General features: G+C 45.6%; 2 protein-coding genes across 5 annotated transcripts in view; both read right to left on the reverse strand.

Annotated features, from left to right (window-relative positions):
- The window catches only part of BAZ2A (bromodomain adjacent to zinc finger domain 2A), a 43503-nt gene extending 39187 nt beyond the window's left edge, over positions 1–4316 (reverse strand). For 2 of the 4 annotated variants that reach the window (XM_079775144.1, XM_079775147.1), the window contains exon 1: positions 4145–4316. In XM_079775144.1, coding sequence (XP_079631270.1) covers positions 4145–4148 — 4 coding nt within the window. In that variant the 5' untranslated portion in view covers positions 4149–4316. Of the gene's footprint in view, positions 1–2851; positions 4107–4144 lie in introns of those variants that run through there. The other 2 variants (XM_079775146.1, XM_079775148.1) reach the window with 2 other exon arrangements.
- Positions 4317–6040: 1724 nt separating this feature from the next.
- ATP5F1B (ATP synthase F1 subunit beta) lies at positions 6041–12294 on the reverse strand. The gene is made up of 10 exons (XM_079775633.1): positions 12130–12294; positions 11474–11656; positions 11059–11233; positions 10006–10127; positions 9575–9759; positions 8604–8762; positions 8361–8483; positions 7261–7473; positions 6896–7097; positions 6041–6289 (listed from the first exon to the last, which is right to left on the reverse strand). Exons 1-10 carry the CDS (start codon positions 12254–12256, stop codon positions 6192–6194), a joined length of 1587 nt encoding a protein of 528 aa, XP_079631759.1. The 5' UTR covers positions 12257–12294; the 3' UTR covers positions 6041–6191.
- Positions 12295–22261: the final 9967 nt, after the last annotated feature.

Below are 22261 nucleotides of genomic sequence, written 5' to 3' on the forward strand. Positions count from 1 at the left end.
GAAACACTGGCAGGTTGGGGGGTCAACAAATACCTTTTCCGCTGGGGTCTAAGAAGGAGCTCTGAACACTGGGTGGACAGGGCATGGCCAAATACATCAGTCTAGATTGGATTGGATTTCCTTACCCACAGAGGAGTGGGCTCCCCCCAGACTCCACTCCCCACTACAAACGGCTCAGAGAGGCTAAGAAGGAAGGGAGCTTCAGCAAAGCCTCCATGTGTGGGGGCCAGAAAGAGAGAAGGCTAAGAGGACTAGGAGGTCCCTCTCCGCCTGAGACAGCAGATTACCAGGGGGAAGCAGCGGACAGGAGGGAACAGAAACCCTCCTCTCTCCCTAAGCAACAGATGTATAGGTCACCTTGGAGAAAAAACAAAGACCCTCCAACAGCCTGCTGACCTCAAGTCCCCGAGTACATAGGGGCCACCCTCAGGGGGAAGAGGTCCTTCCTTCTGAAGAAAGCAAGGATCCAGCGAACTTCTACGGAATGCTCCCCCTCCCCCCAACCCCCAAAATAAAAATAAGTAAAGGCAGGTGAAGAAGAGAGCTCAGGACATGGAACTGGCTTCTTAAAGGGCCAGGGGAGAGACCTGTATTCTTTTTTTCCCTCTTCCCTTACCCAGGGTGGATGAGGGAGAATCTGCCTACCTCCCGCCCCGAATCGTAGGGCAGGCCGGTCGGAGACAGGAGGCAGAGGAGGAGCCTGTGCCAGTCAGACGGACGTGGCCACGCCCCTTCCCTCACCACCACACACCCACACACACCCACCCGCTGGCTCCGCTCCGCACCGGAAGAGCCGGTTACTCCTGTGCCCCACTTGACTGCTCCCACCCCTTCCGAGCCCCGGGCCTAGTCTCCAAGACAACCCCTAGCACTATCCCAGCCAGGAGCGATTGGGAAGAGGGGTGTTGGATGGGAGAGGGCCGCCTGAGATTAGAACCGAAAGTGGGGCAAGATGCATTCTTCCCATCTAGTGCAGAAAGATTACAATCACCTTCCTTCCCGAATAAGACCCCTCCTCATCCCATCTAATCAGAGCTCCTCCTTGCTCTTGGAGAAAGGATGAGGGTAAAATGTCCGTATGCCTAATACCTGGGTGTTCACTTCTTGCCAGAAGACAGCCCAGGCAGCAGCTGTGCTTCTCCCCACATCCAGACGACAGAGGGCAGACTGACCCCATCTGTCCCCAAACATTCCTCAATCCCATCAGAAGTGGCCAACCGCCCACCCCATTTCCCTCTAGGAAGCCACTTAAAAAGGGGAGGGGGCAAATGATCATTTTTCTCAGCAACTTGTGAGAAGGGTACCTAGGGATTACTAGGAACCTCTCTCAAACCAGGCCAGTAGGCGGGTAATTAAATGGGGAGGGAGAAATTAGCACCTGCTCCCCTTTTCTCACCCTCCTGGCGTTCCTGCCGCAGCACCCCCATACTGGGGGTCAGTTGCCACCATGTCTGGCTCCACTCTGGAGTCAGATGGCTGGGGCTGGGAGGAAGGAGAGGGAAAGAGAGAAGGGGATTCGTTTGCATCCCTCTACCTTCCTCCCTCTCCGCCTCCAGCTACTCCTGGAATTTAATCCCAAACACGGCTGCGGACCACCCTTTCTTAGCCCCAGCTTACTCCCAGCCCATGGAACAAGACTCCGAAGAGTCTGAAGCAAATCCAGATATCGTGTCCTCTCGTTTCTGGAGGGGGTGGTGGTGGTGAAAGCATGAAAAGGGGCAGAGTTGGGGGAGCAGCTGGATTTGGAGGTAGGGAGAATTCCCCAATGGAGGTAGGTAATTGTTAAAGCTCTCACCGGCTGAATGGCTCATAATGTTGGTGGGGTCTCGTAGGGAGATGGCCCTCAACTCTGCAACCATTTTAACTTGGCCCCCTTCCTCTCCAAGTTACTGCAAAGCAGTCTCCTCTCCCTCTCTGTTTTGGGGAGGCTAGATTCTCCTGTAACACAACAAAAGTAACTATAACCCTTTCTCTCCAAGTTGGTATATGCCCCCAAAGATTCACGCACAATCCTGTTTCAAACACAGCAGCGAGCTTCTCCATGATGTTCTCAGGAGAGGATGAAGAAAGCCCTAATTTCCTTAGGGGTGGGGACTCTCTTTGCATCTGAATAGAAAAGCCTCGGCTTCCCTCGCCTTTTCCACCACCCCAATACCCTTAGAGATTTAGTCCCAGCCCCTCCCTCGCCCCCACCCCCCTCCATCCCCCACACCCCACACCCCCCCACACCCCCCGCCAATGCCCTGACTCTGGGATAGGAGTGTTCCTAGGCTGGACTGGCCCAAGAAGAGGGCCTTTCCCAGCCTGGGCTGGTTGGCGGGTGCTGAGGTCGGACCCCCAAATTCCAGGAGTGGTGGGGTGGGGTGGCACCTACAGAAAAGCTTTAGCTGTGACTTAGTTGAACTTGAAGGACCAAGCGGAGCAGGGCCAGAAAGTGACTGCAGTCTACGCTAAACCCCCAACACCCCTTACCACGGAGGCGAGGAGTTGGGGTGGCGGTTATTCCCCTCCCATTGGAGGTTAGGATGGCGTGGGAAAGCGCTGCTTCCAGAGAAGAGGCGGCGAAACCCAGACCGCGGGAGATTTTCCTGGCGAGGAAGGCGCGGGGGAGGGGGAGGTCCTGGGTCCAGAACAGGAGGGATGCCCAGGAGAGGCTGCGCGAGAGGCCTCGGGACTCCGGCCGCAGAGGACAGGGGCGAGCTGGGCGAGTAGACAGCGCGGGGAGAGGAAGGGCAGCCCCGTAGGGGGATGGTCAGGTCCCGAGTCCCGGACGTCGGGGATCCCGGGGTGAGGGACCGCAGGGGAGGCCCGACCAGGGACTCCGGGGCCGGACGTGGGTGCCGGGCCTCACCTGGAGCAGGGCCGGGCGGCGGCGGCGGCGCAGGTGGCCGAGCCGGGCGGCGGCGGCGCCTCCTCCCCCAGCCCTGGGCCGGCGGCGGCGGCGGCGGCGGCGGCGCGGGGGGGCGGAGGAGAGCACTTAAAGGGGCCGGAGCTACTGGGGGAAGGACGAGCCCTTGGGTAGGGCTGTCGCGAAGAATCCGCTGGGGGAGGGGGAGGCGGGTGGCGTCTCCTAGGGGCCAGAACCAGGAAGGATCCCGGAGGGAGGAAGAGAACAGATCCCAGGAAGAAGAGAGAAACTTCTGCGGTGACGTGGGGAATGGCGGTGGGTCCTAAGAGGAGGACTTGGGAGGGCTCCGCCTGCGCTCCCGGGGCACCGGCACAGATCTGTTCACAAAGCAGGGCGGGGAAGGCGGGGAGAGTCACGACTCGGAGAAGGAATGGGAGATGCCGGCGGGGGGACTCAGGGCCGATCCTGCTGGGGGTAACGCACCGAGGCCCCGCTCCGGGAACAGGTTCCGTGTTTCGGCTCCCCCAGGCCCCATCTCGATGGCTGCAGGAAGGGCCTGACAGTCTCCTTCCCTCGGCACTGCCCAAGGTTTAAACGCCTGTGGCATCAGGAAGCCACGAGGGCAAAGACCTCCTAGGTCTTTTAACCACAACCTTGCCTCTTGGTGTTGTCGGTGGCTGGAGCCCGGGGAGCCGCCAATAGCAGCCTAGTGAGGCTCATGTGGGACCGTGAGAATCGGCTTTATTCAGGTTCAGTTTTCCCCCAACCACCGCAGCAACCTCTGGGGCAACAGGAAACAGCTGCTCAGTGCAGCCCCCACCTGGTGATGGGTCAGGGTGGGGGAGGAGAGAAAACAGAAACTTAAAAAGGCCTGGGAGAAAATAGGGGGAGGGAAGACACCTTAAAAACCCTCCAACGCTACACAAAGTGGGCTTTACTTTTGCGGGGGGAGGCCAGCAGTGAGCACTGTAAAATATTACTTGAATCTCAACAGCTTAAATGGGAAGGAGCAAGGCGGAGGGGCGTGGGGGGTCGGGGGGTGGGGGTGGGCTGAGGTAGGGAAAGCCGCGCGACCTTAGGTACAGAGTCCCAGGCTCTTCTTGGAGCCTGGAGCTTGCCAATGCTCGTGAGCCTTTGGTCGGCAGCCTCCCCGGCTGAGCTCTGTGCCCCTATAGTCCCTTTTCTCCTCCTTCACCCCCTAAAAGAGCAAAGGTTAGGCCCCACCCCTGCTGAGTCAGCCAGGGAGGGAGGCCGGCATCCCTCAGGCCTTCCCGGGGGGCTGGTCCTCCAACTTACCCATGTCAGGCAGGCAGGGCTCCAGGGCTGGGACCACCAAGCTCCTCGCCGTCCTTGATTCCCCCTTCACGTGAAGGCTGGCGATCCTCCCAAACTGAGCTGGGAACTGGCACGAATCGAAAAGCCAATGTATGCTTCCTGCAAACCACAGCCTGAACTGCTGTAGGGTGATGTCCCTGTGTGACAGACTGGGGTGGAGAGGGAGGAGGGAAGGGCGGGGCTTTCTCTGGGTGGAGAGGGAGGAGGCGGCGAGGACAGGGCAGAACCAGGAGAAATATGGAGGGAGGTTAGATCTGTGTTGACTCTCCAGGGCCTTGGTAGGAAAAGAGAGTGGTAAAGGGAGACGGAAATAGTTGCATCTAGTAAGAGGGAGAAGGTTCTCGAAGAATGCTGAGAAATGTGAACGTCTGAGGGGCGGGGGTTGAGGGATACAAATGACCTTTAGAATCACAGTTCCCAGGTCTGCATCTGGGTAACATGGGAAAGCAAAGCAGAAAGGGCTTGCCCATACCCTTGGGCCTCTGAACCAGCTTCTTACCCACTCCAGAGTAAGGCCCTAGTGCCCCTACCTCCATAACTCAGCATTTCCCCAAATCCAGGTTTTTCTGGAAACAAACTACTGGGCACAGGTGGCTCAGGGGCTCCACCTTCCGTCCAAAACATGACACAGAAGAGAGTGGTGCCAAGGACGTCATAAGACAAATGGGAGTAAACTTAGAGGACCCTACCCCACCCCTGGCGCCTCTCCCAAAGCCCCTCCCCAACCTTCAGCCCCGAAGGGCCTCTGAATTGGGATGTTTGCCCCCGCCCCTCTGGCCAACTTGAAAGCCTCAGGGGTGGAGCTTATAGACGTAGACTTCTCCTCAGGACTGAAGCTCTGGTTTGTAAACAGTCATTAGCTAAGAACCACATCTCAGCAAATGGCCTTCAAGTTTCAAAATGGTGAGATCAGTTCTTGCAGTCTCCAGTCCTGCCACCAGAGGGAAGCAGATGGGTCCGGGCCAGGAAACCAGGGGCACCAAATCCGACCTTGCACTAAATAGGCACTTGTTTCAAACTGAAATGCCTGTACTTTTGAGTACTCCTCCTAACCCTGAACCTTTTAGTGGGAAATTATCTAATTCCATTCCAGTTCAAAGCCCAAGCCTAGGAACTCTGAAAACTATTCTCCTATAACACACATTCCCCAACTTTAGTAAGGGATCTTTGCAGAGCTACGGATAGGCCTCATGGAATTTTATACCCTGCATAGCCTCAAACAATCACATACAAGTAAAACTTGCCCAAAATATAAATCAGGAAGAACACTTTCTGGGGGAAAAAATGAAGGGCTAGGTATAGTAGAAGCCCTTTTGAGTCAATTTTTATTCAGATCAGTATTAACCCTTCGGAACATGCACCACCATTTCCTAAAAATTAAATTCATCTGTTGATTAACCCTTGCCTTTTAGAACAGCAGTTGTTTCTAAACCCAGCCCCCTTTCCCAATGTGCACTTCTAACAAGACCCACAGTTGTCCATCAACCCAAGACTGGTTTTTGTGTGTGTGGGACCCATTTTAAACATATAGCCTACTTTGTGAGGTTTCGTGTGGCAACTCTAAAATTACTGTTAAAAACTTCAGTGTTGCCCTAACCGGTTTGGCTCAGTGTATAGTGTCGGCCTGCAGACTGAAAGGTCCCAGGTTCGATTCCGGTCAAGGGCATGTACCTCCGTTGCAGGCACATCCCCAGTAGGGGGTGTGCATGAGGCAGCTGATCGATGTTTCTAACTTAAGGCTTTCCCTTCCTCTCTCTAAAAAATCAATAAAAAACTAAAATATAAAAAAGCTGCTTAACTTTAAAAAACAAAACAAACTTCAGTGTTGGCTGTGTTGTTAGGACCAAGTAAAACAGATTCGGAGAGATGTACATTTTATTGTAAACCTTATTCTTCAGACAGAACACAATGTCTTCAATCAAGGCTCTCATGTGGCTTAACAGAGAAAACTGAAATTTTGGGATTAGGGTCAAGGAGGGACAGCTTGGAGGAAGAGTGTCGGGATCCTCTAAGAATGCTCCTCGGCCAGCTTATCAGCCTTTGCCACAGCTTCTTCAATGGGCCCCACCATATAGAAGGCCTGCTCTGGGAGATGGTCATATTCACCTGCACAGAAACACACACAAACAAAACACCCAACTGGTGAGAAGTGGAGGGATATCAACTTTCTGCAGTGTGAGTGTGCATATACATCACCACTTGAGGCTACCAGTCAGAATTGTGATGAATTCATCTAGAAATCTTTTCTTAGCAAGCTTCCCTCACAAATCCAATTTACAAGACATGATACAATATGGATTAAGAACAAATGATCTGGAGCCACATATTCTGGGCTCAATTCTTGCTCTATACATTGGCTGCAATATTGGGACTGGTTATTTTAAACCTTTCTGTGTCACAAGTCCCCTAATTTGTAAAACAAGATAATGCCTTCCTCATAAGGATCTTATGATTCACTTAGAAGAGTAGCTAACACTGAATGCACTCAGTGTTGGCTGATAAGAAAAGTAATACATGTCTCACTCTCAGAATATAGTATTTCCAAAGAAGATTAATGGGAAATAGCTTGTTTTTTACTTTTAAAAATTATGTAATTAGGCACAATATATTTATACACTGATAGCTGCTACAATCGGAACATAACACAGCAAAGCATTCAAGAGATTTCAGTTTCTATACCAGTTATGTTCAGGTTTATACTTTAAGTCTCACCTGCCAAAATCTGCTGGAATCCTTTGATGGTCTCCTTCAGGGGTACCAACTTCCCCATGTGACCTGTAAAGACCTCAGCGACCTGGAATGGCTGAGACAAGAAACGCTGTATTTTCCGTGCACGGGACACAGTCAGCTTGTCTTCCTCAGAAAGTTCATCCATACCCAGAATGGCAATGATATCCTGGAGGGATTTGTAGTCCTATGAGAAAACAAGAGAGCCCGGAATAAGTAGTCACATTCCTTTAATTTGGACAAAAACCAAAGGGTTAATATCACCTTACATTCACACTGAGCTTTGTACAGTCCCCTAATTCACTCTGTATGATTTTATGGACACTAATCTCACCTGCAATAATACTCACCTGTAGGATCTTTTGCACCCCACGGGCAACATCATAATGCTCATTGCCAACAATGTTGGGATCCATGATACGAGAGGTGGAGTCTAGAGGATCCACAGCTGGGTAGATGCCCAGTTCAGCGATAGCACGGGACAACACTGTGGTAGCATCCAAATGGGCAAAGGTAGTGGCAGGGGCAGGGTCAGTCAAGTCATCAGCAGGCACATAGATAGCCTAAAGTGAGTCAAAAAGCCATGAGGAACAATAGAAGCCAAAGCTAACTGATTCAACTTAAGCCATCCCCTTTTCTAACCTGTCCTCATTCTTACTCCATCTTAGCATTCAAAAGTCCACCTCAAAACAACCTTCTTACCACCACTAATAGCTGCTAAGTTTACAGATTATCTGGCCCCTCTAAGCCGTAATGAAAGAATTTCTATTGTCATTCCTTTAAAAAAATGTTTTTTATTGATTTTTGAGAGAGAGGAAGGGAGAGGGACCGAGATATAGAAACATCAATGAGAGAGAAGTATCGAATGGCTGCCTCCTGCACATCCCATACTGGGGATGAAGTCTGCAACCCAGGCATGTGCCCTGTCCGGGAATCAAACCAGCGACCGCTTGGTTCATGGGTTGATGTCCAACTACTGAGCATACCGGCTGGGTCATTCCTGTTGTTTTTCATCCTACATTTTAATTCTGTTATAGTCATACCCACTTTCTGAATTAAAACCAAAAAGCCTTGAACCACAATTCACTAGAAAAATGAATCATGGAAGTTACCACACAACTTAGACAGTTTTATATAATTTTACTATAAACACCACATATAAACATTTAAAATTTTGTAATATACATTTAATTAATGCAATACACATTTACTGCTCCATTTCCATGTAGTTCCACTCCCCCTCAGGCTGGAAACCACTACTTTGTGATCTACATTTATTCAACTATTTCAGATGAATGTTTAACCTTTTAGCATTTTTAGCATAAACATACAAAATTTTACCCTTAATTTCAGAGAGCACATGAACCCAGTTAAAAGCCTCTTGAGATGTAAGTAACTAAGTTTGATGCCTTTATACAAATTAGACCTTCATTTACTTAATTGTTCTTACCTGTACAGAAGTGATAGATCCCTTCTTGGTAGTGGTGATTCTTTCCTGCATGGTACCCATATCAGTGGCCAGGGTAGGCTGGTAGCCTACAGCAGAAGGGATTCTGCCCAATAAAGCAGACACCTTAAAAAAAAAATAAAGGACTAAGAATGAAAGGTCTCAGATATCTGTATCTTTAGCCTCATTTGCATCATTCCATAGAAAGGCTAAATGAACTAGGTCTTCTTAAGCTTTCTCTCTTACCTCTGAGCCAGCCTGGGTGAAGCGAAAGATGTTATCGATAAACAGCAGTACATCTTGACCTTCTTGGTCTCTGAAGTATTCAGCCACAGTTAGTCCAGTCAGAGCTACCCGGGCCCGAGCACCAGGTGGTTCATTCATTTGACCGTACACCAGTGCTACCTGCAATAATCACACACAATCAGAAAACTTGAATGTGGAGCTCAGGGATCATTTATGTGGGCTCCAAAGGCAGACTTATCCAAATGTAGGAAACTCGACTGCATAATCAGTGGTAGTGGGGGATTGTGTTAGCACTCTCCCCTAGCAAAAAGAAAATCCAACAGAGGAGTATGGAAGCCATATATCCAAGGTCCCCAAATCAGTTAAACTCCAAAAAAACTCTCCTTCTGAGAAGGTGTTAATGTTTTTATTCACAAATTTTGTTTCCCTTTTAGAGTTACAGTTCAAAACACAAAAGCTAATTTCTTGTATCACTGAGGTAAGTCTGAAAATTACTGAGGTAGTAGAAGGAAATAAACTCTCCCCAAAATTAGCTTTCAAACGATGGGTCTATCTACCATAAAAAGTCTGGAAATGTAATCAAATGTGTACTAGTGTATTACAAATTGAGAGGAAAACACTGACAGGAATTTCCTTTGAAGGTCCTGGGACACTAAAATGAAAACAAAAACCAGCCCTAACCGGTTTGGCTCAGTGGATAGAGCGACGGCCTGCGGACTCAAGGGTCCCAGGTTCGATTTTGGTCAAGGGCATGTACCTTGGTTGCAGGTACATCCCCAGTAGGAGGTGTGCAAGAGGCAGCTGATTGATGTTCCTCTCTCATTGATGTTTCTAACTCTCTCTCTCCCTTCCTCTGTAAAAAATCAATAAAATGTATTTTTTTAAAAACATGGCTTCAGCTAGCAATGCAGTCAACTGCAGTAATTTTCTAACACACCTACTATGTGAACATTAATCAGTTCAGTGCTCACCTTGGAGGTAGCATCTTTTAAGTTGATAACACCAGACTCAATCATTTCATGGTATAAGTCATTGCCCTCCCGGGTTCTCTCACCAACACCAGCAAACACAGAATAACCACCATGGGCTTTGGCAACGTTGTTGATTAACTCCATGATCAGTACAGTCTTGCCAACTCCTGCACCACCAAAGAGCCCTGGGAGATGTTGAGAAAAAAGAATAGTTTAGAGGTCTATGTTCATAAAGAAGCAAATAAAAAAAACGGGGGGTTCTTTCCATCTTTTTCCCTCTCAGAAATGGCATCTGGCTTCAGCAAACTCAGAAGAACGAAAGTCAGAAGCTATTCATCAGCGAAGAATAGATCCTCAGTACCCACTCATAACATGGTAGGATTTTTTTCTTCCCACACTGTTTGGAAAGTATGTACCCACCATTAACATACCAATTTTGCCACCCTTGGCATAGGGAGCCAGGAGATCCACAACCTTGATACCAGTAACCAAAATTTCCTGCTCAACACTCATCTCAATGAACTCAGGAGCCTCAGCATGAATAGCAGCAAATCTACAAAGGCAGAAGAGAAGACCAGTGTCTATTCATCTTGTTGAAAGATTCCTCTCAATTCTCAAGTTTAACCCTTTACTTAGTCTCATTTCCTCTTACCAAGGGAAATTTCATTATCTTGGGAAACAATAATCCCTTTACATGCCAACTTTAACTGTCATAAAAATTTTCCTTTGCCTGGCCAGCGTGGCTCATTAGTTGAGCGTCGACCTATGAACTAGGAGGTCACAGTTCGATTCCCAGTCAGGACACATGCCCGGGTTGCAGGCTCAATCCGGGTGGGGCATGCAGGAGGCAGCCCTTCGATGATTCTCTCTCATCATTAATGTTTTTTTCTCTCTCTCTCTCCCCCTCCTTTCCTTTCTCTGAAATCAAAAAAAGATTTTCCTTTTACTGAATCCTAACCTAACAGCACTTCTTCACATACCAATCATGCAAGTTCTGGAAATCCCACAACATAAGCCATCGGCATTAAAACTCATTTAGCCCTAACCGGTTTGGCTCAGTGGATAGAGCATTGGCCTGCAGACTGAAGGGTCCCAGGTTCAATTCCGGTCAAGGGCATGTACCTTGGTTGCAGGCACATCCCCAGTAGGGAGTGTGAAGGAGGCAGCTGATCAATGTTTCTCTCTCATTGATGTTTCTAACTCTCTATTCCTCTCTGTAAAAAATCAATAAAATATATTTTTTAAAAACTCATTTAAATAATTAACTTGGGTCCTAAGCAGCTTTTTTTTTTTACAATCAGAATTTCTGCATCCTTAATTTTCTTCAGAAGAAATTGCATTGTGTAGCTTTAATAATCAAATATGACAGCATTTTAAGTATTCTCCACAGAAAAATTCTGCCATACTAAAAGGCGTCACCTAATGTATAACACTGCAAGAAAAAGCAGTTCCTTTGTGTATAGATGCAGCAAGAGCATACTTACTGTTTGGTTTTGATGGGGCCTCTCTCATCAATAGGTTCTCCAATGACATTCATAATCCTGCCCAAGGTCTCAGGACCAACGGGAATTCTGATTGGTGCACCGGAATCCAGGACTTTCTGGCCTCTAACCAAGCCTTCTGTACCATCCATGGCAATGGTCCTTACAGTGCTCTCACCTGTCAGATAAAGGCACTGCTGCAGGGTGATACAGAAAACCAAGATGGCTGCATGGTACCCAATATAGTGTAGGTGGCATGGAAGACGTAAGTCAACCAAGACTCCTTCTCAGTACCTAAAGGTGGCTTCAGCAAACTCAGAAGAACGAAAGTCATTTTGATAAAATCATCATAGAAGGAAGACAGCCTGGATGGGGGCATATCTGAGCCAAACTCTATATTCCTGACAATTGTACTTACCCAAATGCTGGGCCACCTCCAAAACCAGCCTGGTGTCCCTGCCTTGCACTTCCAGGGCATTGAGGATGGGCGGCAGTCCCTCATCGAACTGGACGTCCACCACCGCACCGATGACGGCCACGATGCGCCCAGTGGCGAGGCCTGCCTTTGGCGAAGGAGACGTCTGGGCAGCATAGTCTCTGGCTAACAGACAAAAAAGGTTGGAAGGAGCCGGGGTCAGGGCAGTTAAAAGGTCACTGGAAGCCCGGACCTAACCCACAAGGACTGGAGAGCTCAGCCCAAGCCCGACCTCCTTCCGCTTGCAGGGAAGGCGTGTCCAGAGGGAGGGCCGTGCAGGAACCCAAAAAGCGCCTGCACAATTTTCTACCTTCATACGCAAAACCCCATTACTCGAGAGCTGAGTGCCCCCATTCCAAGGTCATTGCACCTGACCGCACTTTTCCGTCACACTGCACCTCCCTTTTTGCAAAATAAACGGAATTGGATCGAAGAAAGCTCCCCTGGATGAACCGTTCTTGTTCTCCATCCGTTAGAGGCCAGGGAGCGGCCATGGCGTTCTTCTAGCACCGGATACCTTAGGCCCGAGCGACAATCGCCGCCGGCTCAAGGTCACGGGGCTGCAGAAACAAACCCAGCTGCTACAAAAAGGCACTTACCGGGCTGGAGCACTGCCGGGGCGGCCCGCAGTAAGAGCTGGGCTTGGGGTAACGGCGCTGAAGGGCTGAGTCCCCGCAAGGCCCCGGAGGCCGAGGCCGCGGCCACACGACCCACAAGACCCAACATGGCGGAGTCCGGGTGGAGACTGAACGCTGCAGCAGTGGGGGCCGCCAACATCCCGGCAATGGGGGCGAGGCCTACTCTACAGTCGGCTCCCCCATTGGATGAGTTTGCTGCTCATCATCATCAGCGCTGCTCCTATAGGTTAATAATCTTTCATCTTCTCAATCATTGGTCAACATTGGTGCTAATCTGGATTCCTTTTTTTTTACTGGGCATTGTCAGGCTAGGTGCCAACCCTCAGAGCCTCAAAACTTAATTGGACGACAGGGACGTCAGTTAGAGACTGTACTTGGCGGAACTACGTTTAGGAAAGGGGCCGAGTTCCTGTCGGGAAGCACGTGGGGGCCGAAGGGCTGTCCTTGGGCTCTCTCCTCAGAGAGGACCTTGAGCTGGTTGACAGTCGCAGGGGCGGGGGTTCGGCAAGTGGTATCTTAGTCCAGCACCGCTGATGGTGACCTTGGCGAAGTCATGGCCTTCCCTAAGAGTCAAAACGCGACTTTCCTTTTGCAGTAGTGAGATTGGGAGCTTACAGACAGCTCAGCAGGTCAGCAATCCCGACAGATAGCACATAAAGCTGTACAATGAAGTGAGTTCATGTCAGCACTCATTTAACAGATGTGTGCTAGGCATTAAAGAGATACAAATAAGCCCTAGGAGCTCCCTTTTAAGAAAGACAGAGGAGCAAACAAATGCAGTCAAGTGTGATGAGTCCTGGCTAAGTGGGTGCACGAAGAAGGAGGGGATAAAGTTGGGTCACCTAGAGATGCAGGGAATTGCCTCAGAGTGGAGGAGGCTGATCTTTGGGAAACAGTAGAAATTCCTTAGGTAAATAAAAAGGAGGAATATTACAAGCACACCTTTGCATAAAATAGCATGTTCCTTTTGTGGAAATACAGGTGAGGAAGGGAAAAAGAGAGAGTAGCAAAGAGATGAGTATTAACCCTTTGCACTCGCTTGCTTTTTTCTGGATTCCTTTATTCTACTCGGGATTTAATTTTTTAAGTACCCCAGATTTTACAAAGCGCGGCAGTAGAATAAAAAACTGGAGTTTCTTTTCATACAAACTTATTTATTTGGATTTTTTTTATATTTCAAATTATTGATACATTCCAAGAGTAATTTTAATCTCGACATCCGAGTGCAAAAGGTTAAAAGAGAAACAGGAGCCAGGTCTCGGCTTTGGATGAGAGTGGAGGCTAGGTAGAGGTAGATGTGTGGAAGTGTTCCATGAGTATGGAAAATCATAGAATAAACAGGGCAACCTTTTCTGAAGTATTGATTTTATTCAGAGCTTTTTGGGGGCAGGATGGGAGAGACTTTTAATCTGTTAGAACAAAGATGACCATATGGAGTAGTTCGGCATGGAGCTATCTTCCCCAAATTTTCTCCCACCAGCCCACATTAGTTCTCATTTTTCTGCATTTAGTGAAAAAGTTTTCTGTTTGGCACTGTAGGGATAGCTATTGACGGATTTAAAGGAGAAAACAGGAAGAGAATGTTAAATTTGAAGTGATTATGGTCATCTTGCCTAGAAAGCGGGATAGAACCCAAGGAAAACAGCAACCTGTATGAAGCAAGCAGAGAAAAATGAACACACAAAGAAGCAGCAGAGGAATAAGAGGACCAAGGACATTGGTGTTAAAAATCAAGGAAAGAATATTAAGGAGAAAGGTGGAATAGTATCAATAACATAATCATCATATAAAGTAAGAGCTGAAAAGGACCTACTGAATTTGGCAACCAGGAATTCATTCCATGGTGAAGTGGATCAAAGATAATTTCAATGGACTGCATCAGTTAACACCAGATATAAAATTATTTATCTGTGCTCTTATGGGGTTGGGGAGGGGGTTGCAGGAAGCAGCCAATTGATGTTTCTCTTTCACATAGATGTTTCTCTCTCCCTCTCCCTTCCTCTCTAAAAATGAATAAAAACGTGTTTGTTTTTATTAAATTTTTAAAATATATTTTATTTATTTTTTACAGAGAGGAAGAGAGAGGGATAGAGAGTTAGAAACATTGGTGAGAGAGAAACATTGACCAGCTGCCTCCTGCACACCCCCCGCTGGGGATGTGCCCGCAACCAAGGTACATGCCCTTGACCGGAATCGAACCCGGGACCCTTCAGTCCACAGGCCGGGGATCTATCCACTGAGCCAAACCGGTTAGGGCAAAATTTGTTTGTTTTTAAAAAGGACCTATATCCCGGCTGGTGTGGCTCAATGGTTGAGTATTGACCTATAAACCAAGAGATCACGGTTGGATTCCTGGTCAGGGCATGTGCCTGGTTTCAGTCTCCATCTCCAGTGTGGGGCGTGGAGGAGGCAGCCAATCAATGATTCTCTCTCATCATTAATGTTTCTCTCCCTCTCCCTTCCTCTCTGAAATCAATAAAACTATGTTTAAACATATATATGTGTAATTATATATATATATACACACATATATACATATACATATGTATGTGTGTGTATATATACATATATATACACAAAAAAAGGACCTATATATTTCACTTGCTTCCCTCAACTAATAAAGTTTCTGTAGATAGGATAGGATATTCCTTAAGAGTACTGTCACTGCAGCCATGTCATTGGGCAAGTTATTTAAAATCTCTGTACAGGCACTTTCCCTCCAGGGAGCACACCTACCCTTTCTTCCCTTTCAAGAGAGTATCTCCTAAACTCTAACGGTCCTCAAGAGACTTGCAACCAGCAGAGCAATGGGCAACTGCAGCTCACCCTAGGCTAACCCCCTGAACCTGTCCCCAAGTTCCCCTCGTCTCTGACTTTCCAGTGAGCCAAAGCAGCTCGGCCTGGGCTCTCTCCTGTTGCTTTCTCTATCCTAAGCCCTTCCTTGTTTCACTGTCCCAGCTTTTTTTTTTTTTTTTTTTTTTTTTTTTTTTCAGAGAGGAAGAGGGAGGGAGAGAGAAACATCAATAATGAGAGAGAATCGTCGATCGGCTGTCTCCCACAGGCTCCCCACCGGGGACCGAGCCCGCAACCTGGGCATGTGCCCTTGACTGGAATCGAACCCGGGACCCTTCAGACCACAGGCCAATGCTCTATCCACTGAGCCAAACCAGCCAGGGCACTGTCCCAGCTTTAATAAATGTACTCTCAATAACATAAGATCTCTGTACATCACTTTCCTCATCTATAAAAGATAATAAAACGGGAATAATCTCATAGGGTTGTTTTGAGAATTAAGTAGATTAATACATGAAAGCAGCATTTAGATCAAGCATGTCAAACTCAAAGGCTAACATGGGCCAAATAAACAAGGCTTAAGTTTATGTGAGCCACACACAAAAAAAGCTTCAATTTTCATAGAAACGTAGGTTTATTTCGATAGAGATATGCTGAATACAAAGGGCTGAAATAAATGATTGTTAACATAAATAGAACATTTTAATAAAAAGTAGTATTTTTTCTTGAACATTAACTTACCAGACACTGAATAACTGCACAAATTAATAAGTGTAACGCAAATAAACCTATTTTTCTTGTTCTCTGAAAGCAAAATACTTCCTGTTGCGCACATCAAAGTCAGTCCAAGACTAATGATGTGGCAATCGGCTGCTAAAATATTCGCTGCTAGTATTAGTGGAGAGAAATGGTGTGCCTGTGTGTAAGGGAAATGAATGCAACATTATTATAATAATCAGTCATTAGCGAATGTTGAAGTTCGTTATTAATAATTATGTATAACAGGATATTGTAAAAATTAAGTTACAAAATTTTATTAAACATTTCTTACATACCGTTATATATATATTTTAATATATTTTATTGATTTTTTACAGAGAGGAAGAGAGAGGGATAGAGAGTCAGAAACATCCATGAGAGAGAAACATCGATCAGCTGCCTCTTGCACACCCCCTACTGGGGATGTGCCCGCAACCAAGGTACATGCCCTTGACCGGAATCGAACCTGGGACCCTTGAGTCCAAAGGCCGACTCTCTATCCACGGAGCCAAACTGGTCTCGGCCCGTTATATTTTTTTTAATGCACTTCTCTTTTTTTATTTATTTTTTATTTTTATTTTTATTTTTTAAAATATATTTTATTGATTTTTTACAGAGAGGAAGAGAGAGGGATAGAGAGTTAGAAACATCGATGAGAGAGAAACATTGATCAGCTGCCTCTTGCACACCCTCTACTGGGGATGTGCCCGCAACCAAGGTACATGCCCTTGACCAGAATCGAACCTGGGACCTTTCAGCCCGCAGGCCGACGCTCTATCCACTGAGCCAAACCGGTTTCGGCAGCACTTCTCTTTTTTAAAAAAAAAAAAAATATTTTATTGATTTTTCACAGAGAGGAAGGGAGGGGGATAGAGAGTTAGAAACACCGATGAGAGAGAAACATCGATCAGCTGCCTCCTGCACACCCCCCACTGGGGATGTGCCTGCAACCAAGGTACATGCCCTTGACCAGAATCGAACCTGGAACCCTTTAATCCGCAGGTGGACGCTCTATCCACTGAGTCAAACAAGTTAGGGCTATACCGTTATATTGGCTGGGCCGCAAAAATATTCGTTGTGGACCACATGTGGCCTGAGGGCTGCCCAGTTTGACATGCTTGATTTAGAACAATGCCTGGCACACAGCGCTATTTGTGTCAGCTAGTATTTTTTTTTAATTTTATTGATTTTTTACAGAGAGGAAGGGAGAGGGATAGAAAGTTAGAAACATCGATGAAAGAGAAACAATGATCAGCTGCCTCCTGTACACCACCCCCCCCCCCCCCCCCCCCCCCGCCACTGGGGAAATGCCTTTTGACTGGAATTGAACCTGGGACCCTTCAGTCCACAGGCCGACGCTCTATCCACTGAGCCAATCCGGTCAGGGCTCAGCTAGTATTTTTACTTACTATTGACTTAGTGGTAAGATCCTTTGGTCTTGGCCAACATTTTATTAACCACCAAACAGTTAAACTGACACTTCACTTAATCCAGGTGTCAAAGTAAAGATTTTCACATAAATTCGCAGGTAACTGAAACTCATCACTTTAAAGAGCAAGGGAGAGAGAGATAGAAATATTGATGAAAGAGAAACATCATCAATTGGCTGCATCCTGCATGCCCCCTACTGGGGACTAAGCCTGAAACCCGGGCATGTGTCCTGACCAGGAATTGAACCTTGTGACCTCTTGTGGGTCGACACTCAACTGCTGAGCCACATTGCCAGGGCAAAAACACTTTTAGAAAGGAAGAGAGAGGGAGAGAGAAACATCGACGGCATGAGAGCAGAACATCCATGGGCTGCCTCCTTGGTACATGGAATGATGCCCACCTGAGCAATACCTGCCAGGGCTGAAACACCACTTTTTTAAAAGTTAACACACATTTCTGTTCTCTTAGCAGATTATAAAGTAATTTAAACCTTTTCTTTGACATTTGAGCTATTAAATCTTTGTATCATATTGCAAAGCTAAATGCTTAAATGTTACTGAAGCAGATATATAGGTTGTCCCCCAAATGTATATACCCTTTAGAGCTGATAGTTCAATTGTTGTGTCTTTTCCATTTTAACCCATTGGAATCAATAATTATTCCAAGTGTGTATGTATTTTTTGGGATACCCTGTATAGAGCCATTACTCCATTATGCTCATTTGTGAACATTTTATTTTTCTAATTCCTTTGCTGTCAATGTTTGCCCTCAGCAATCTCTTGTCCTCTTCTGAAATCAGATTACCTCCTAAATTTATAAGTAATACTGTGTGAAATAAAAGTAAATAAACTTGACTAGCTTGGGTTGAGATGGGCCTTAATAAGCTTTTTGTTTTTTATGGGTTCACTTTTTAAAAAATGTATTTGTTTATTTCAAAGAGAGGGAGAGGGAGAGATAGAAACATGTGCCCTGACTGGGAATGGAACCAGCGACCGAACTCCTGGTCAACCAATGGGCAACAGTCCTTCTGGACAAATAATATCATCTGGAGTTCTACTTCACATTTCTTGATTCCCAGATATCAGGTAATATTTCATGTAAAATACAAGTTACTTTACATGGGACAATAGGAACCACAAAGAACTAATCTGATTTCTTACCTGAAGTTAATTCCAAATGACTGACCCCATAATTTATGGCTGAAAACCATCTCAATTTTATCTTAAGGTAAAAATTGCATTTTCCAATTCTTTACTATCATTCCACTATGGTCACGCTCCATATTCTTCCAGTATTCTGGTAATTGGCAGAATGTCTTCTATTTCTGCAACATTTCTTTTTTGAAATATATATATATATTTATTTTGTAATATATTTTTATTGATTTCAGAGAGGGGGAGAAACATTAATGATGAGAGAAAATCATCAATTGGCTGTCTCCTGCACACCCCCCACTGGGGATCGAGCCCGAAACCCGAGCATGTGCCCTAACCGGGAATCAAAGTGACCTCCTGGTTCATAGGTTGATGCTCAATCACTGAACCACCCCAGCCGGGCTCTACCACCTTTCTTTCTTTCTTTTTTTTTTTTTTACTACATTTTTTTAAAAATTTATTTTAAAAAATATTTTTATTGATTTTTTACAGAGAGGAAGGGAGAGGGATAGAGAGTTAGAAACATCGAACAGCCAGCTCCTGCACACCCCCCGCTGGGGATGTGCTCACAACCAAGGTACATGCCCTTGACCAGAATCGAACCTGGGACCCTTCAGTCTGCAGACTGATGCTCTATCCACTGAGCCAAACCAGTCAGGGCTTTACTACATTTCTTGACAATCATCTTGGATGATTTCAAATTCCATGAAAATAATCCATTCAGCTTCAGAATTCTTTAATCTTTTCAATTCCAATTAGTTTCACATCTCACTTAAGTATCCTACTCCCCACAGTCATTCCCAACTTTTGTCACTCTAAAAAGTTCTTCCTCAGAAATCCAATATTCTCAGATCAAAGTATTTTTTACACAATACATAAACATACTCTAGGTATAAAGGATTAAAATAAGTCTTCACCACTACCCCTAAAATTTCACCCCCTTTCCCAGAAATAACTACTTAAAAAACATTTTACGTATGTCCCACTTTCTATCCATTCCATACACATATAATGTATACATTCCTGTTTTGTAAAAACATCAGTGGAAGCACACTACAGAAAACTTACAGTCTTCTGATTTTTGTTTTGGAGAACTTTTTGTGTCAATACATTTACTTTATCGATCATGAGTACATATTAGGCCATAAGAATGTGTAACTTAATTTACTCCATTAATGGTCATTTGGATTGTGTCAATTTGGCTATTACATGTAATACTGAATGAAAAAAGAGAGCTTGCACGTCATTGTGTACACCAAGCATGTCAAACTTGCGTGCGGCCCGATGGCCATGAGTTTGACATTTTTGGCCATCTACTACTTAATGTAGATTCCTAGAAATAAAATGCTGGCTTAAAATTACGTTCGTTTAAATTAGATTCTGCCAAATGGTCTCCTAAAACCATCTTGCTAATTTACTAGGTCCCTAGAATCCGTGCCAAAACTTTTAAATGTGGCTATTGTTAAATGAATGAAATTACGCCCTGGCCGGGTGGCTCAGTCGGTTGGAGTGTCGACCTGTACACCAACTTGCATTTCCACAACTTAATGAACTCAAATCAGTTAAATTGCAAATCCCTGGAATTTTCATGTTTATTGGTCATTTATTTCTTCAGTGAATTCCCATTTTTTTCCCTATTACATTATCATAGTGATTGTGACCTTCAAATGCTTTGTTAAATGTCTTATTTTATTCTAGTATATCACTTATCTTTTAACTTAATGGTATCTTTGACCTATGTAGTTTTTAAAAATTAATTTTTATAGAGGAAAGGAAACATTGATTTGCTGTTCCAGTTATTTATGCATTCATTGGTTGATTCTTGTGTCCCGACCAGGGATTAAACCCACAACCTTGGAGCATCGGGTAAATGCTCTAACCAACTGAGCTACTCGACCAGGACAACCTGTGTAATTTTTAATGTTAGATTTGTTAACTTTTATTTGTACCTTCTAGATTTTCTGTATCATGCTTAGGATTTCCCCCTATCATTAGGTAAGAATTTGATTAATGAGGCCCTGACTGGGTAGCTCTGTTGGTTGGAGGGTTGTCCTGATAGTGTCAGCCTGCGGACTGAAAGGTCCCAAGTTCGATTCTGGTCAAGGGCATGTACCTCAGTTGCAAGCTAAATCCTCAGTAGGGGCCATGCAGGAGGCAGCCAATCGATGATGTTCCTCTCTCATTGATGTTTCTATCCCCCTCCCTTAAAAAAAAAAAATCAACCGCAGGTGCATGGGTAAGTGGAACAAATTGATGTTTCTCTCTTTCAAATCAATAAAGCTCTGGCCGGTGTAGCTCAGATGGTTGGGCATCATCCTGAACACCAAAAGGTTGCCAACTGGATCACCTATAGGTGGCATGCAGGAGGTAGTAATGTTTTGCTCTCACATCTGTTTTTCTCACACTCCCTCTAAAAATCAATTAAGAAAAATTTTTTTAGGACTCTTAAAAATCAAATATTTAGAAAAGGATTTAATGAACTATTTCCCCATGAGTGGACCAGGAACTACCTACATCTGGTAATCACTAGCTAGATGGAGTTATCTAAAAGTGATTGTCAAACTTTCAATCAGTCCAAGGCTTGATAGCTTACTAGACTTTATCCTTTCAAGTTTCTCATTGAAAGGTCTGTTTTGGGGCCCATAATTTACATTTCTTTTTTATTTTTTTAAATATATTTTATTGATTTTTTACAGAGAGGAAGGGAGAGGGACAGAGAGTTAGAAACATCGATCAGCTGCCTCCTGCACACCCCCTATTGGGGATGTGCCCGCAACCAAGGTACATGCCCTTGACCGGGAATCAAACCCGGGACCCTTGAGTCCGCAGGCCGACGCTCTATCCACTGAGCCAAACCGGTTAGGGCTTTAATTTACATTTCTAACCAATTTGTAGGTAGGACTGATGCTGCTAGTCTGGTGACCACACTTCCCTGATCTCCAGTATCAGTTAAATTGCCAATTTCTGGGCCCCACATGCACCTACTAGAAGCCTGTGTTGAGACCTAGGAATCCACATTATCAGATTTTGGCAGTTTGAGAACCACTGGGTTCAAGATGAGGCAGAGGACTAGAGATAGGGAAGGAACCAGAGCTAAGAGGCTAATTAGTTGTGAGAAAAGAACAATAGTTGAGCGACAGGTATACTCCTCATGAAAGTTATTAGTTGCAGGGAAAGCAGCTTTATAGTTCTCACTCCTGACTTTAGGATCATCATGATACAGCCAAGGGGATGCGCTGCTAAATATAGTATGCAAGTAAAGGTCACTGATTTAAGGCCAAGAAATTTAGGCCAGAGTTTTAGATAGGTTCTTTACATAAACAATGAAGTTATCCATGTTGACAATGTAACTTAAAAGCAAATGACACGATTTGGTTTTCACTTTGGAAAAGACTGTTAAGTATTAAGAGCAAAGCAAGCCCAGCTGGTGTGGTTCAGTGTTTGAACGCTGACCTATGAACCAGGTCAGTTTGATTCCTGGTCAGAACATATGCCCAAGGTTGCAGGCTCAATCCCCAGTATGGGTTGTGCAGGAGGCAGCCAATTGATGACTCTCTCACCATTGATGTTTCTCTCTCCCCCTTCCTCTCTGAAATCAATTAAAAAAAAAAAAAAAAGGAAAGGGAAAAAAGCAAAGACTGGCAGTTTAAAATAATTTAGGGGTTACAGTAGACAAGGTACCTGCCTCCTCTCTCCATCCCTGCCTATGATCTCAAGCTTGGTCCAATGCTGGGTGAGCCATGGGTAACAGCTTTGTTTGATTTTGGCATATAAAGTCAGTTCATTATCACTTGTTTCTTGTCAAAAGGATTCCTGCTAAACAGAAATTAAAACTAGCCCCAAAACTAAGTTGGTAAATAAAATCTTTGTGCTACTGTAGCAACTAATCGTCTTTCCCCCTTTCTTAGAGGTAACTTAACAGCTTAGGAAGTTGAATATAGCACCTTTATCACTGC

Source organism: Cnephaeus nilssonii (genome assembly GCF_951640355.1).
Source record: "Cnephaeus nilssonii genome assembly, chromosome: 6".
NCBI classification, from domain to species: domain Eukaryota; kingdom Metazoa; phylum Chordata; class Mammalia; order Chiroptera; family Vespertilionidae; genus Cnephaeus; species Cnephaeus nilssonii.